The sequence below is a fragment of the Tachyglossus aculeatus genome, chromosome 14, assembly GCF_015852505.1.
Source record: "Tachyglossus aculeatus isolate mTacAcu1 chromosome 14, mTacAcu1.pri, whole genome shotgun sequence".
Classification (NCBI taxonomy): Eukaryota; Metazoa; Chordata; class Mammalia; order Monotremata; family Tachyglossidae; genus Tachyglossus; species Tachyglossus aculeatus.
In genome coordinates this window covers 908,068-924,921 of record NC_052079.1, presented here as the reverse complement: position 1 = coordinate 924,921, position 16,854 = coordinate 908,068, and the positions used below count along the sequence as shown (strand labels likewise).

Here is a 16,854-nt window from a genome sequence, read left to right as displayed (position 1 = left end):
ATCCCCTGGCGAGGGCTAGTTGACCACCAGAAGAGTGTTCAAGAAAGACCCCCACACCCCCATCAATGTCAAGCTTATGAGCAGCAGGATGGCAGGCGCAAGCCAGTCAGCAATCACCCTGTAAGACTCAACCCCAGTCAGACCTTTCACGGACTATCAGATCTGGTTTCAGTCACGGGCTGAGACGATATGGAGAATCTGGAGCGGGTCCAAGACGGCCGATCAAAATGACGGATGGATTGAGAGTTAAAAGGACTTGGGTTGCACAGCATAGAGAAGGCCGGTGGGTCTGGAGTGGATGTGGAGTAATTGCCGTCAAAAATAAGAAGGGCTACTGACCAGTGGTTCGAATCCAGAAAGAACCGCCCGTGAATAAATAGACAGGAGTAAAAGCATTGGAAATTCCGATGGGGTGTTAGGGTGGACGTCCTGACTCTCAGGGGTGGTAAGATACCAGAAAGGGCCCCAGAGATTTTGAAATAAAGGTGGTCTGAGGTAGTTTAGGGGCTGAATCACTTCATCTCTGCCCCTTTTTTTCTGGGATCCCGTTGGAGTTTTTCCTGCTTATGTTTCTCCCAATTTTCTCAGGACTCGGAGAACAGTATAGGGGAGCTCAGCGAAGGCCAGAGACCTCGACTGACAGCGGCGGCAGAAAGCCTTTTGACGGGAGGGTCGCTCCACGTGCATCCGCCCACCGTCGCTAGATCGTGGGGGGATCTACCTTGGAAAGTCAACCGAGTCACAGGTAGGCGCCAAGCCCCTTTCTCCGCCCGAGGTGGCTGACACGGAATGGTAGAAAACAGGGCTTCCGGGAGCGCAGAGGCAGGGATGTATTAACCCTCTGTTCCTCGGCCTTTCGGACCTGCAAATTCTGAGTCCCTCACGGAAATTCACCCGCTCCTTAGTGGCCCTGACCTTCTAGGTGGGGGCAAACGTGAGGTGCACCAACTAAGGAAAGCAGCGTGGCTCAGTGGAAAGGGCACGGGCTTTGGAGTCAGAGGGCATGGGTTCAAATTCCGGCTCTGCAACTTGTCAGCTGTGTGACTTTGGGCAGGTCACTTCTCTGGGCCTCATCTGTAAAATGGAGATGAAGACTGTGAGCCCCCCATGGGACAACCTGATCACTTTGTAACCTCCCCAGCGCTTAGAACAGTGCTTTGCACATAGTAAGCGCTTAATAAATGCCATCATTATTATAAGGAAAGTTGTTTTCCTTGTCAGTCTGAACCAAAAACAAGGAACGGTAGGGAAGGACTGTGTTCTAAGGCTGAATTTGGCTGGCTGTCATTTCACTTTGTCCCCCAAACCATGTTTCCTCTTTCAGTTTCTAACGATTTCGGTGCCGGTTAAAAGTTAGAAAAGAAGTTCTGTCAGTTGAGCCCAATGCTGTACCATACTGTGGCGTCCCGGGGTGGATCGGGGCTCGAGAACCAAACAGTCAGTGGTATTTATTGAGCGTTTATTGTGTGCACAGCCCTGTACTATGCGCTTGGGAAAGTACAGTGTAACCGAGTTGATTGACACGTTCCACATCCACAGCAGGCTTGGGTGACAGATGCCACAGAGGACTCTGATTTCTCAGGATTTTTGCAGGACAGGGCAGAGGGAGGTTTTTCCTTACGGAGCCATTGTCCGCTGGGCCGAACATTCCCTGCCCCCCTTCTGTCCCCCTCCCCAGTATCCCCAAGCACTTCCCCAGGCCACAGTCTGCAGCTGGCTAATCCCGCAGTGAATGTCATGGAACCTGGAACCTCAGAGCAAGTTGGAAACAAGACTGTGACTCCCATCACCCATCATCTCCTCCCACTAAACACCTTCAAAAGCCACAGGAACCTTTTACTTGAGTTTTTCCTGCCTTCAGACATTTGTCCAATCTGGGGCTAGAAGAACAAGTCCTATTTTGGATCCGCAGCCTGTGAGGAATTGTAAAATGTCTCATTTCTTCCGTAGCTTTTCAGTGAGGCAAGACATGCAATCCCCTCCAGCAGAGAGACGTCTCTTCCAAAAACTTAGATTATCAGGTTCTCTACTTAGACCGTGAGCCCCATGTAGGATAGGGACTCTCTCCAACCTGATTATCTTGTATCGACCCCAGAGCTTAGTACAGTGCTTGGCACGTATTAAGTGCTTAATACATTTTTAAAAATTATTATTATTATACCACCATCTTTGCTTTTAAAAACTTCATCTTTCCTGTCCTTAATGCCGTTCTGTGGGAAAGCATATTCCCATCATCAGTCTGTCAACAGCGAAATGTAAGTTATTTTTCCTCCAATCCAGGGCTCTCGTGGCCTACAAGAACTATATTAACAGTAAAACTAAATGAACATTACATCGTGGGGTTTTTCTCGGCTTATTTTTTCAGGGACAAAAAGAAACTAGGCAGTATACACACTGATTAAGAGAGCATGAAGTTAAATCCTATTGCGTAAAGCCATCCTGGCCCACGCTGCTGAGCCAAGGCATTTTTGTTCATCTCTTTACAGATCAAAGTGGGCTCTAAAATCTGGGGATTGGTCCCTGATCCACTTTATTTCCTTCTGTAACTATCACCCAAGTTAGAAATGCTTAGTGACTTATTCCAGCCCAAAAGTCTGGCGGTGTTTTCATTCTAAACCACCACCCTCCCCCCACAGCTGAGGTGATTTATACCCTTCCCGTAAAACCCGCTCCAAGGTGAACCCTGGCCTGGAACCATTCTCCACGCAAAATTGTTAAACGTTAAACCCTCAGAATTGAGAATTCTCCTTGACCTGTCTTTTTATAAGCAGTTTCTTCTCCAACCCTGCTAGGTTTCGCCTGCCACCCTATTGTTGGGGGGAGGGGGCATATATATGTATATACATATTTTTTAAATCTCTTTTTCATTCTCGAGGAATGAGAAGCCAATGTGAAAAGAACCAACCTACTGTTTTAGATTTGAACTAGGCAAGTTGCTTTAATTTGTCAATTTCACAGACAGTGGGCCATTCCCTTACTGTTGCAGGGGGAAAGACATCACAGCCCCTACGGTTCCCTGAGTGTTTTCTGGGATTTGTACTGAGATGTTGAAGTTTGAAGTTCTTAATTCGATCTGTTCTCAGATACTTACAGTCTGACAAGGGAAAGCCCCGGAGACTCTTCAGTCGGAAGCTGGCCGCACTGTGGGACCCCCGCACGCTTTTCCTTTGCGGCTAAGCGGCCCGTGGCCGATGACGACTTTGGTCTGGGCCCGGACTCTCTTGTCCCGCAGATCGGTCCGAAACCCTCAGCCCAGTCCTCTTCTCAGGAGCTTTAAAATTCCCAAACAAACCACAAACCACAGTCTCCAGAAACCTCGTGGTGATGATGCTGGGATCAACAAGAAGTTCCGAAAGGAAAAAATAGTTTTCCTGGTAGCGTCTTCTTGATTTGAAAAGCAGAGGAGAGAAAAGCAACCTTGCACGTGTCACATGAAATTAATTAATCTGTTAGTTATGGAGCTTGTTAAGCGCTTACTATGTTCCAAGCACTGTTGTAAGCACTGGGGTAGATACACATTAGCCAGGTTGGACGCAGCCCCTGTCCCCCGTGGGACTCTCGGTTTAAGAAGGAGAGAGTAATAATAATAATAAAGATGATGGCATTTATTAAGCGCTTACTACGTGCAAAGCACTGTTCTAAGCGCTGGGGAGGTTACTAGGTGATCAGGTTGTCCCACGGGGGGCTCACAGTCTTAATCCTCATTTTACAGATGAAGTAACTGAGGCACAGAGAAGTTAGGCGACTTGCCCAAGGTCACACAGCAGTGGGCAGAGTCAGGATTAGAACCCAGGTCCTCCGAGTTCCAGGCCCATGCTCTTTCCAATAGACCACCCTGCTTCTCAAGCTGGAAGAGAGCATGACCCGTAAGGAATGGACGAATCCTCTTTCCAGCTGAGAGACCCAAGTGGAGAGCAGGATGGCTTCAAATTGCGCCCCGGAGCAACTCTGCAATCATTTTCCCACCCCGGCATCCTCGGGTAGGGTAGAGAAGAAATGCCTGATGATGATTTGGTGGAGGCCCAATCTGGGAAAGAAAGAAGAGAGCTTGGCATTCGGGAAGCACAGGCAGAAGGAGTGTCAGTACTTATTAAGCATTTAACTGTGCAGCGCCCCGTACTAAGCGCTGGGAGAGAACGCACAGGTGGAAATTATACACAGCCCTTGGCTCTCAAAACGATCGCTTGTCTTTGGCCGTCAAGTCGTCTCCGGTCCATGGCGACGCCGTGGACGCATCTCTCCCAGAACGCCCCGCCTCCATCTGCAGTCATTCTGATAGTGTATCCATAATGTTTTCTTGATAAAAAATCTGGAAGTAGTTTTCCATCGCCTTCTTCCACACAGTAAACTTGAGTCTCCACCCTCGACTCCCTCCCAAGCCGCTGCTGCCCAGCATGGGGGAGTTTTGACTGGTAGCCGGTTGCCTTCCACTCGCTAGCCATTGCCCAAACTGGGAATGGAGTGGCTTTGCCTCTGCTTGCCTCTCCCTCCCGTAGTTGAGATCGGTAGAGTCCTGGAAACTCCAGGTGCGACCCTGAGAGGGGAAAATGATCACTACTTTCCTAATTAGGGACTAGGCCTGCCTTTTCCTGGCCAAGATCAATGGCCAGGGCCACTGTAGACTTCATTCATTCATTTGTTCAGTCTTATGTATTGAGCGTTTACTGTGTGCAGAGCGTGGGCTCTTCTTGCCAACGTACATATTTCCCTCTTCACACACAGACACACCCAAGCATAATCCTGGCGAATTCACTTACATTGTGAAGCTGGGACAGGCAATAATAAGAATTGTGGCATTTGTTAAACGCTTACTACGTGCCAGGCAGTGTTCTAAGCACCAGGGTAGGTACAAGCTAATCAGGTTAGACCCAATCCGTGTCCCATATAGGGCTCACAGTCGCAATCCCCACTTTACAGATGAGGTATCTGAGGCCCAGGGAAGTGAAGTGACTTGCCCAGGGTCTCACAGCAGACAAGTAAGAGAAGTAGAGAAGCAGCCTGGCCTAGTGGATAAAGCCTGGGAGCCAGAAGGTCATAATAATAATAATAATAATGATGGCATTTGTTAAGCTCATCTTATGAAATCTCTCGCTCCATCCCTTCTCCCCTCCTTAACTTCCATCTTCAACCGCTCACTCTCCACTGGTTCCTTCCCCTCTGCCTTCAAACATGCCCATGTCTCTCCCATCCTAAAAAAACCCTCTCTTGACCCCACCTCACCTTCTAGTTATCGTCCCATATCCCTCCTACCATTCCTTTCCAAACTCCTTGAACGAGTTGTCTACACGCGCTGCCTAGAATTCCTCAACAACAACTCTCTCCTCGACCCCCTCCAGTCTGGCTTCCGTCCCCTTCATTCCACGGAAACTGCGCTCTCAAAGGTCACCAATGACCTCCTGCTTGCCAAATCCAACGGCTCATACTCTGTCCTAATCCTCCTCGACCTCTCAGCTGCCTTTGACACTGTGGACCACCCCCTTCTCCTCAACACGTTATCTGACCTTGGCTTCACAGACTCCGTCCTCTCCTGGTTCTCCTCTTATCTCTCCGGTCGTTCTTTCTCAGTCTCTTTTGCAGGCTCCTCCTCCCCCTCCCATCCTCTTACTGTGGGAGTTCCCCAAGGTTCAGTGCTTGGTCCCCTTCTGTTCTCAATCTACACTCACTCCCTTGGTGACCTCATTCGCTCCCACGGCTTCAACTATCACCTCTACGCTGATGACACCCAGATCTCCATCTCTGCCCCTGCTCTCTCCCCCCTCCCTCCAGGCTCGCATCTCCTCCTGCCTTCAGGACATCTCCATCTGGATGTCCGCCCGCCACCTAAAGCTCAACATGTCGAAGACTGAGCTCCTTGTCTTCCCTCCCAAACCTTGTCCTCTCCCTGACTTTCCCATCTCTGTTGACGGCACTACCATCCTTCCCGTCTCACAAGCCCGCAACCTTGGTGTCATCCTCGACTCCGCTCTCTCATTCACCCCTCACATCCAAGCCGTCACCAAAACCTGCCGGTCTCAGCTCCGCAACATTGCCAAGATCCGCCCTTTCCTCTCCATCCAAACCGCTACCCTGCTAATTCAAGCTCTCATCCTATCCCGTCTGGACTACTGCACTAGCCTTCTCTCTGATCTCCCATCCTCGTGTCTCTCTCCACTTCAATCCATACTTCATGCTGCTGCCCGGATTATCTTTGTCCAGAAACGCTCTGGACATATCACTCCCCTCCTCAAAAACCTCCAATGGCTACCGATCAATCTGCGCATCAGGCAGAAACTCCTCACCCTGGGCTTCAAGGCTGTCCATCACCTCGCCCCCTCCTACCTCACCTCCCTTCTCTCCTTCTACTGCCCAGCCCGCACCCTCCGCTCCTCCACCACTAATCTCCTCACTGTACCTCGCTCTCGCCTGTCCCGCCATCGACCCCCGGCCCACGTCATCCCCCGGGCCTGGAATGCCCTCCCTCTGCCCATCCGCCGCGCTAGCTCTCTTCCTCCCTTCAAGGCCCTGCTGAGAGCTCACCTCCTCCAGGAGGCCTTCCCAGATTGAGCCCCTTCTTTCCTCTCCCCCTCGTCCCCCTCTCCATCCCCCCGCCTTACCGCCTTCCCCTCCCCACAGCACCTGTATATATGTATATATGGTTGTACATATTTATTACTCTATTTATTTATTTATTTATTTATTTTACTTGTACATTTCTATCCTACTTATTTTATTTTGTTGGTATGTTTGGTTCTGTTCTCTGTCTCCCCCTTTTAGACTGTGAGCCCACTATCGGGTAGGGACTGTCTCTATGTGATGCCAATTTGTACTTCCCAAGCGCTTAGTACAGTGCTCTGCACATAGTAAGCGCTCAATAAATACGATTGATTGATTGATTGATTGATTGATTAAGCGCTTACTATGTGCAAAGCACTGTTGTAAGCGCTGGGGAGGATAAAAGGTGATCAGGTTGTCCCACGTGGGGTTCACTGTCTTCAGCCCCATTTTACAGATGAGGGAACTGAGGCCCAGAGAAGTGAAGAGACTTGCCCAAATTCACACAGCTGACAAGTGGCGGAACCGGAATTGGAACCCACGACCTCTGACTCCCAAGCCCAGGCTCTTTAAATTCTCAATAAATTCGATTGAATGACTAAATGCGGAAGAAGCAGCGTGGCTCAGTGGAAAAAGCCCGGGCTTTGGAGTCAGAGGTCATGAGTTCAAACCCTGGCTCCGCCAGATGTCAGCTGGGTGACTTTGGGCAAGTCACTTCACTTCTCTGGGCCTCAGTGACCTCATCTGTAAAATGGGGATGAAGACTGTGAGCCCCATGTGGGACAACCTGATCACCTTGTAACCTCCTCAGCGCTTAGAACAGTGCTTTGCACATAGCGCTTACTAAATGCCATCATTATTATTATTATTATTTCCACTAAGCCACCCCGATTCATGGGTCTAATCCCTAAGGTCATGGTTTCTAATTCTGGCTCCGCCGCTTGTCTCCTGTGTGACAGTGGGCAAGTCACTTCACTCCTCTGGGCCTCAGTTACCTGATCTGGAAAATGGGGATTGAGACTGTGAGCCCCACATGGGACCGGGACTGTGGCCAGCTCAGTTTGCTCGTATCCACACCAGCGCTTAGTATGGTGCCTGGCACAAAGTAGGCGTTAAACAAATACTATTATTATGATTATTAAGGGGCGGAATCCAGGTCCTTCCCTATTTTCTGTATTCTAAACGTTAGGCTTTTCTGCAGTCTGGGCCCCCGCAGCTCACGTTGGCTTGAGGCTGAAGGTCAGGATGCCTCAGCCAGAATTGGGTCGTTAGCACTTTCGCACTCTAAACTTTCCTTGTGAAGAACGTGCTGAAACCTCTCGGTTCCGACTCTCCGGTCTTTGTGGCGGTTCCTTGAACTCGCTCCTGTTTCCTCTGCTGGTTTTGTTCCTCTAGTCTGTAAACTCGTTGGGGGCGGGGAATGTGTCTGCCAACCGTTGCACTCTCTGCACTCTCTCAATAATAATATGCATTATATTAATAATATTAATATAATAATTAATTATATTAGTAATATACTATTATGTGATATAATCATCATCATCAAACGTATTTATTGAGCGCTTACTCTGTGCAGAGCACTGTACTAAGCGCTTGGGAAGTACAAATTGGCAACATGTAGAGACAGTCCCTACCCAACAGTGGGCTCACAGTCTAAAAGGGGGAGACAGAGAACAAAACCAAACATACTAACAAAATAAAATAAATAGGATAGATATGCACAAGCAAAATAAATAAATAAATAAATAGAGTAATAATATGCTATAATATGCTATAATAATATGCTATAATCATATATAATTATTATAATTAATGTTATAATAATGTATAATTACTATATGTTGTATTATAATAATGTATTATATTAATTATATTAATAATTATTAATATGATAATAATAATGCCATTAGTAGTAGTGGTAGTAGTACAGTCATTATCTGTACTCAAGTGCTAGTACAGAGCTCTGCACACAGTTATAATAATAATGGCATTTATTAAGCGCTTACTATGTGCAAAGCAATCAATCAATCAATCAACCGATCGTATTTATTGAGCGCTTACTGTGTGCAGAGCACCGGACTAAGCGCTTGGGAAATACAAGTTGGCAACATCTAGAGACAGTCCCTACCCAACAGTGGGCTCACAGTCTAAAAGGGGGAGAAAAGAGATGCATGAAATTTCATTTTGAGGTTTTAAAACTGGTGCCTGGATCGTACTGTTCTAAGCGCTGAGGAGGTTGTAAGGTGATCAGGTTGTCCCACTGGGGGCTCCCAGTCTTAATCCCCATTTCACAGATGAGGTCAGTGAGGCCCAGAGAAGTGAAGTGACTTGCCCAGAGTCACACAGCTGACAACTGATGGAGCCGGGATTTGAACCCATGACCTCTGACTCCAAAGCCCGGGCTCTTTCCACTGAGCCACGCTGCTCACTACTGAGCAGTAAAAGTGCTCAGTAAATACCACTGAGTGATTAGTTGGTCGTTGCAGTCTCTGGGATAACGGTCCGATATGTTTTGATCCTAGACAGCTCGAGCTTCATCTCTGAGTCCATTGGACCTTTGTCGTCTTCTTTCAATGAATGACTTTGTGCCAGTGCCCCGCCCCCCCACCCCCCCCGACCCGACCCTCTGGGTTTGGGAGCTCCTTGGGGGCACATTCCCTATCCTACCCCACTCCTCCTAACTCCATGGGGAGTACAGCATCCCGCACAGAGATCCTCACAAACCTCCAATGGCTACCGATCAATCTGCGCATCAGGCAGAAACTCCTCACCCTGGGCTTCAAGGCTGTCCATCACCTGGCCCCCTCCTACCTCACCTCCCTTCTGTCCTTCTCCAGCCCAGCCCGCACCCTCCGCTCCTCCGCCGCTAATCTCCTCACCGGGCCTCGTTCTCGCCTGTCCCGCCATCGACCCCCGGCCCACGTCCTCCCCCGGGCCTGGAATGGCCTCCCTCTGCCCATCCGCCAAGCTAGCTCTCTTCCTCCCTTCAAGGTCCTGCTGAGAGCTCACCTCCTCCAGGAGGCCTTCCCAGACTGAGCCCCTTCCTTCCTCTCCCCCTCGTCCCCCTCTCCATCCCCCCATCTTACCTCCTTCCCTTCCCCACAGCACCTGTATATATGTATATATGGTTGTACATATTTATTACTCTATTTCTCTATTTATTTATTTATTTTACTTGTACATATCTATCCTATTTATTTTATTTTGTTGGTATGTTTGGTTTTGTTCTCTGTCTCCCCCTTTTAGACTGTGAGCCCACTGTTGGGTAGGGACTGTCTCTATGTGTTGCCAGTTTGTACTTCCCAAGCGCTTAGTACGGTGCTCTGCACATAGTAAGCGCTCAATAAATACGATTGATGATGATGATGACAGAGCAAGCAGGCTCGCAAACGGAGGATTGATTGGTCGGACTGTATCTGGCTCTCCAGGAGAAGTCCTCGGCTATCCGGATGCCAGTCGCGGTCCAATGAGCCTCGGCGAACTGGAGTCGCAGCCGCATTCAAACCTTCCTCCTCCTCCTCCTCCTCCCACTTCTGCTCCACTTCCTCGTGCTCCTCAGCCCACGTGCGGAAGCGAGATTGACTTGCCAGATGAGCCGCAAGAGTCTTCCCAGGTACGATCCGCGTGGTGCCGGGGCTTGGTTTTTCTCGGGTCCACGACGGTCAGAGGTCATGGGTTCTCCTGCCGGCTCCACCCGTTGTCTGCTGCGTGACCTTGGGCAAGTCACTTCATTTCTCCGTGCCTGTCACCTCATCTGTAAAATGGGGGTTAAGACTGTGAGCCCTATGTGGGACAGGGACTGTATCCAACCTGATTAACTTGTATCTACTCCAGCACTTAGTACAGTGCCGGGTACATAGCAGGAGCGTAACAAATACCATTAAAAAACAAAAAAAGAAGCAGCGTGGCTCAGTGGAAAGAGTACGGGCTTTGGAGTCAGAGGTCAAGGGTTCAAATCCCGGCTTCACCAATTGTCAGCTGTGTGGCTTTGGGCAAGTCACTTCATCATCATCATCAATCGTATTTATTGAGCGCTTACTATGTGCAGAGCACTGTACTAAGCGCTTGGGAAGTACAAATTGGCAACATAAGTGGCACTTCACTTCTCTGGGCCTCAGTTCCCTCATCTGTAAAATGGGGATGAAGACTGTGAGCCCCCCGGGGGACAACCTGATCACCTTGTAACCTCCCCAGTGCTTAGAACAGGGTTTTGCACATAGTAAGTGCTTAATAAATGCCATTATTATTATTATTATTCGGGGACACCAGGGTTGCGCGCCAGATCCTGCTTTATCGGAAACTCAGAGCGCCCAAGTCCCGAGCCCGGGTCCCTGTTTGTAACCGCGTCCTAAAGAGACCCAGAAATTCTCTGTCGAAGCGGGCACCTCACGCCCTCCGAGCCCCCAAATCCAACAGCTTGTGAGGTTTGGCAGTGAGCACGGTTGGCACACTGCAGCAGTCCCAAGCCGGCACAGATCGGCTGCGGGTGCAGCTTGGACCTTTCGGAGTGCTCGCTAAGGGAAGGAGGGGGCGGTGCGCGTACATTTATCTTGGCACGCTCGTCACCATCTGCATCGCGACACGTCGCTGCCGCCACTGAGCTTGGTCCAGGCTGGCAAGGGGTATAGTTTGGCACTTCCCCACAGACATATGTCTGTGCATGTCCCTGCCCGCTTGGCCAAGATTGCCCCGTTACCCAGGGCTCTGGATGGCTTCCTCTACCTCATCATCAATCATCGTCATCAATCGTATTTAATGAGCGCTTACTATGTGCAGAGCACTGTACTAAGCGCTTGGGAAGTACAGATTGGCAACATATGGAGACAGTCCGTACCCAACAGTGGGCTCACAGTCTAAAAGGGGGAGACAGAGAGCAAAACCAAACATGCTAACAAAATAAAATAAATAGAATAGATATATACAAGCAAAATAAATAAATAAATAAATACCTCCCATGTGTACGTTTCTGTTCTGTGCCCAGTTAGGCCTTGGCACAGACACCCCGGGCACACATGGCACACACTGGCGGTGGCTGCCAGAGCTGCCAGAGCGGAGGCAGAGGGGGGCTGGGGGGTTCGTCTTCATCTCATCCCTCTTCCTTTCCCTCTGAATGCCCAGCGTGTGCAGAGACGACTGTAGTAAACACTGGGGAAGTCGAACAGAAGCCAAAGACCCACCTTAGAAAATTCAGAGCGGTCAGCCGGTAGCTGAGGAATTGAGAGTTGATTCCCTTTGGCTCTGCCAAAGGTGGCGACGACTGATTTTATTTTATTTTCTTTTTTTTTAACCTTTAGAAGAAGCAGGAGAAGAAAATCCAGCCGATTCTACCAGCCGAGCAGAAATCAATACAAACCCGTGTCATTCGTGTGAGAAATCGATCTGAAACTTCACTGTCACACCTACGAGGTAAAGTCACATCCTAAGTCACCTGGGCAGTACTTCACAATCAGCCTTGGCGCTACATGCCCGGAAGGCCATTTTGGGGCCCGAGGCCTTCCCTGATTAGCCCCCTCACCCCCCACTGTCCTAGTCATGTTAATCAACAGATAATAATAATTATTATTATTATTAATATAATATAATATAATATAATTATATTATTTTAGACTGTGAGCCCACTGTTGGGTAGGGACTGTGTCTATGTGTTGCCAACTTGTACTTCCCAAGCGCTTAGTACAGTGCTCTGCACACAGTAAGCACTCAATAAATACGATTGATGATGAATAATGGCATTTATTAAGCGCTTACTATGTGCAAAGCACTGTTCTAAGCTCAGTCAATCATATTTACTGAGTGCTTACTGTGTGCAGAGCACTGTGCTAAGCGCTTGGGAGAGTACACCACAACAATGTAACACACACATTCCCCGCCCACAACGAGCTTACAGTCTAGCAGGGGAGGTAGACATTTATGGTTCTGAATGTAAGTGCTGTGGGGCTGGGGAAGTTGCGGGGGGGGGATGAATAAAGGGAGCAAGTCAGGGGGATGCAGAAGGGAGTGGGAGAAAAGGAAATGAGGGCTTAGTCAGGGAAGCCCTCTTGGAGGAAATAATAATAATAATAACAATGATGGCATTTGTTAAGCGCTTACTATGTGCTAAGCACTGTTCTAAGCACTGGGGGGATACAATGAGATCAAGTTGTCCCACGTGGGGCTCACAGTCTTAATCCCCATTTTTATGGGCCTTCATTAAGGCGTTGAAGGTGGGGAATGTAATTTTCATTGTCTCTGCCACCATGGCACTCATCTCTGGACTACTTACCCACTTATGTTGGTTGCTTATCCATGCTCTCACTATTCACTGTTAATAATGTGCCTTCATCAACTTGCGAGTGCTTTCCTTTCCTGGGAGATTGTGTTCTCCTTGAGGCAAGGGACCACCTTACCCTTTTTTGGGGGCCTCTCTGGGTAGCTGGGGTGGTGATTTTTTTTTTTTTTTAATGGTATTTGAAGCGCCTACTATGTGCCAGGCACTATATTAAGCACTGGAGTAGCTATAAATAGATATTACTCTATTTATTTATTTATTTATTTTACTTGTACATATTTATTCAGTTTATTTTATTCTGTTAATATGTTTTGTTCTCTGTCTCCCCCTTCTAGACTGTGAGCCCACTGTTGGGTAGGGACCGTCTCTATATGTTGCCAACTTGGACTTCCCAAGCGCTTAGTACAGTGCTCTGCACACAGTAAGTGCTCAATAAATACGATTGAATGAATGACTGAATGGATATAAACTAATGAGGTTGGACGCAGTCCATGGCCCACAGTCTTAATCCCCATTTTACAGATGAGGTAACTGAGATACACAGAAGTTAACTGCCTTGCCCAAGGTCACAAGAGCAGACAAGTGGCAGAGCCGGGATTAGAACTCGGGTCTTTCTCACTCCCGGGCCCATGCTCTATCCAAGAGGCCACGCTGCTTCTAATCAATCAATCAATCGTATTTATTGAGCGCTTACTGTGTGCAGAGCACTGTACTAAGCGCTTGGGAAGTACAAGTTGGCAACATATAGAGACAGTCCCTACCCAACAGTGGGCTCACAGTCTAGAAGACTTCTATCGGGATTTGACACAACGGATGCTCCCTAAGTACTGCTTACTACCGCACTTAGTACAGTGCTTGGCACAAAGTAAGCGCTTAACAAATGCCACTATTATTATGACTGCTAATAAGATGAGGTAGAGGGAAAGGCTTTGATGGGCAGCTACAGTAGTGAAATAATAATAATTATGGTATTTGTTAAGCACTTACTATGTGCCAGGCACTTTACTGTGCGCTGGGGTGGTTACACACAGATTGGGTTGGACAAAGTCCCCGTCGCGCATGGGACTCACAGTCTTAATCCCCATTTTACAGATGAGGTAACTGAGGCACAGAGAAGTGAAGTGACTTGCCCAAGGCCACACAGCAGGGAAATGGCAGAGCTGGGATTAGGACTCGTGACCTTCTGATTCCCAGACCAGAGCTCTATTCCCTGCGCCATGCTGCTTCCCAGCGGAATGGCAGTGGAACCTGTGAAAAATGGAGACAATGAGGGAGGAATGGTACTGGTATTTCTCTAGATAAAGGGCAAAATTATAGTCTGAAAGGTGGTGTGTGTGTATGTACATGTACATGATTGTACATTTTGATTATAGTTTGCTGGTGCTTTTTTAGACTGTTCTTTTAGACTGTGAGCCCACTGTTGGGTAGGGACTGTCTCTATATGTTGCCAACTTGTACTTCCCAAGCGCTTAGTACAGTGCTGTGCACACAGTAAGCGCTCAATAAATACGTTTGATTGATTGATTTTTTTAGTCCCTTAGCTCATGGAATGCTGAATGATTGAGCGTGACTGTCATTTTATATATGATCCTAGTTCCGTTGGCTGCCTCTGATTATTCTTTTCTAGCAGACCGTGTGCATGCGGACTTTGAATAACTCCATTTCAACGATAAGTTCGATTTTATTTTTAGCAAGGAAAAATTGAGGCATTTTGCCCCAAAAGACTGTATCATGACTTCGCAGTACTCTAGACCAATTGCCCACGTTTTGCTTTGGCTCACCCTTGCGCCTGCTGCATGGTAAAACTTTTTTTTCCAGTGGTATTTAAGTGCTTCCTTTATGCCAGGCACTGTTCTAAGTGCTGGGGTAGATACAAGCTAATTAGATTGGACAGAGTTCAACCTGAAGGGAAGAGCTCCTCTCTTCTGGTCCCTTTAAGCCCCCAGCAAGCCCTCCAACCGAAACAAAACAAAACTTCTTGCATCTCTGTGGAGAGGTGAGATCCAGTCTGCCTGGTGGAGCGTTTCCAGGATGGGAAAGAGGAGCACCCCTACAGGATCCTCCTTTTCCCCCCGGGATGTTCCCATGGGGGAAAGTGACGTGAGTCGGCGTTCTCCGGCTGGCACGGGAATTTCAGCTCAGTTTCCTGCCTCAGCGATCGGGAGGTGGTGCCCACTGAGCTCCAGAATTAAATCCGGGGCAAAATCTCCTCTACAGGTTAGCTTCCTGCCGCTGCCACCCCCCTCTCTGGGCCTGGATCTCTTCGCCCCGTTCTCACGCTGACACATGGCGAGAACACAAGGACCTACTTAGACCGGGAATCCCGAGTGGGACGGGCACTGTGTCCGACCTGATTTGCTTGCACCCATCCCAACGCTTAATACAGGGCTTGGCACATTGTAAGCGTTGAACGAAACCCACAGTTATTATGATTAGAAGAGCTGGGAGGGAAAGACAGCCAGAACTGCTCACCGAGCTAGTGACCCTAGTGACATTTTTGTGAGAAGCAGCGTGGCTCAGTGGGAAGAGCCCGGGCTTTGGAGTCAGAGGTCACGGGTTCAAATCCCGGCTCTGCCACTTAGCTGTGGGACTTCGGGCAAGTCTTCTTCAAGACTTCTCTGGGCCTCAGTTCCCTCACCTGGGAAATGGGGGTGAAGACTGTGAGCCCCACGTGGGGCAACCTGATCACCTTGTAAACTCCCCAGCGCTTAGAACAGTGCTTTGCACTTAGTAAGCACTCAATAAATGCCATTTATTAACAGGATCTCCTGGAGGGACTGCTTCTGCTAGGCCCCTGAACCCTGCTCTTCAGTTGGCCCGCTCACATGCTTTCACATAATGTTTAACGTGCCCCAGCCAGGCTAGTTTTACCTTTAATGGGAAAGAACCCAGTAGGGAGGAGGCCGAAAATGTCACTCAGAATTTGTGGCTTAAACTTGAAGCTCTCTCTCCGCTCACATTTCTTTGCTGCTTATCTCCATTCCTATCCCCCTCGCTCCATTAACCGTTTCTGCCACTGCTCTTTGTCAAACCATAAAAAAAAAAAGAAAGAAAGAAAACCCAGAGAACATGTTTCGGCTCCCTGGGAGGGGCTTCTTACGGCAGTGGGATTTTTTTGCTGTTGTTGGCTTTTTTTTTTTTATGATTAAAGCATCCGGCTAGGATACGGTTCTGGAATGATGCTGACAGCCCAGTTCCAGAGCAAACTTACCCCTCGCACCTTGGTTAATGAAGTGTTTCTGCCAATAAGCCGTAGAAATAACGCAGCCTCCTCGGCTCCCTCGGCCCGGCAGCAGGGAGGGGGCTGGGGCAGGAAGGAGAGAGAGAGACCTTGAATTATTCCCAGTCGAGGTCAGAACAGAGAGTGAGCCCCAAAGACGGGGGGAGGAGAGAGGCGGCGCAAAGAGGGGGCCCCTCGAGCCCAGGAAAGCTGACAATTAGCAGGGAAAAAAGCTGAAAAGAGGCAGAAAATCATTCGGTGCGCAGATGGCTGGGAAGAGTGGAGTGGAAAGCCAATCAATGTATTTTATTGAGTGCCTACTATGTGCAAAGCTCTGTACTAAGCACTTGGGAGAGTACAATACAACAGGATTAGCAGACACGATCCATGCCCGTAACGAATGTCAACAACTGAAGTTCCCTGGAAATTCTTTTGTGGCTGGCTTTCAGCTAGGATAAAGCATTACTTTATCCCATAACGAGAGGTTTTTATGGTCTTCGAAGCGTCCGTGAATTCACGCTTCCAGGATGTTGCCGTTATCTGAAATTTCGGGGTCACGATTTTTCTGAAGCGCGGCACTGGAAAATACATTTTCACCGGTGAGCTCAGAAAGCCACATAAATCTCTTCAGGAAACCGAAATGCCTTTTCATTTCATTTCCTATTTCTCTTTGTCTGTCGGACCACAAGATGGCAACAGTCAGATTTGTTACTTTCCCGAAAGATCGGTGTGGATTGCTATTATGGCAAGCGTAGTGTCCATTTCCCGTCCAGTGTATTCGTAAAAATCACAAAGGGATTACAAACCGATCGGTTAGCCTAAAACAGAAAGCTTT

The 16,854-nt window shown here is 48.5% G+C and overlaps 1 protein-coding gene across 1 annotated transcript in view; it reads left to right on the top strand.

Moving 5' to 3' along the window:
* The window catches only part of KIAA0586 (KIAA0586 ortholog), a 104,047-nt gene that overhangs the window by 53,521 nt on the left and 33,672 nt on the right, over positions 1-16,854 (top strand). Inside the window, exons 29-31 of the mRNA XM_038756698.1 lie at positions 589-745; positions 9,960-10,144; positions 11,826-11,937. Coding sequence (XP_038612626.1) covers positions 589-745; positions 9,960-10,144; positions 11,826-11,937 — 454 coding nt within the window. The remainder of the gene's footprint in view (positions 1-588; positions 746-9,959; positions 10,145-11,825; positions 11,938-16,854) is intronic.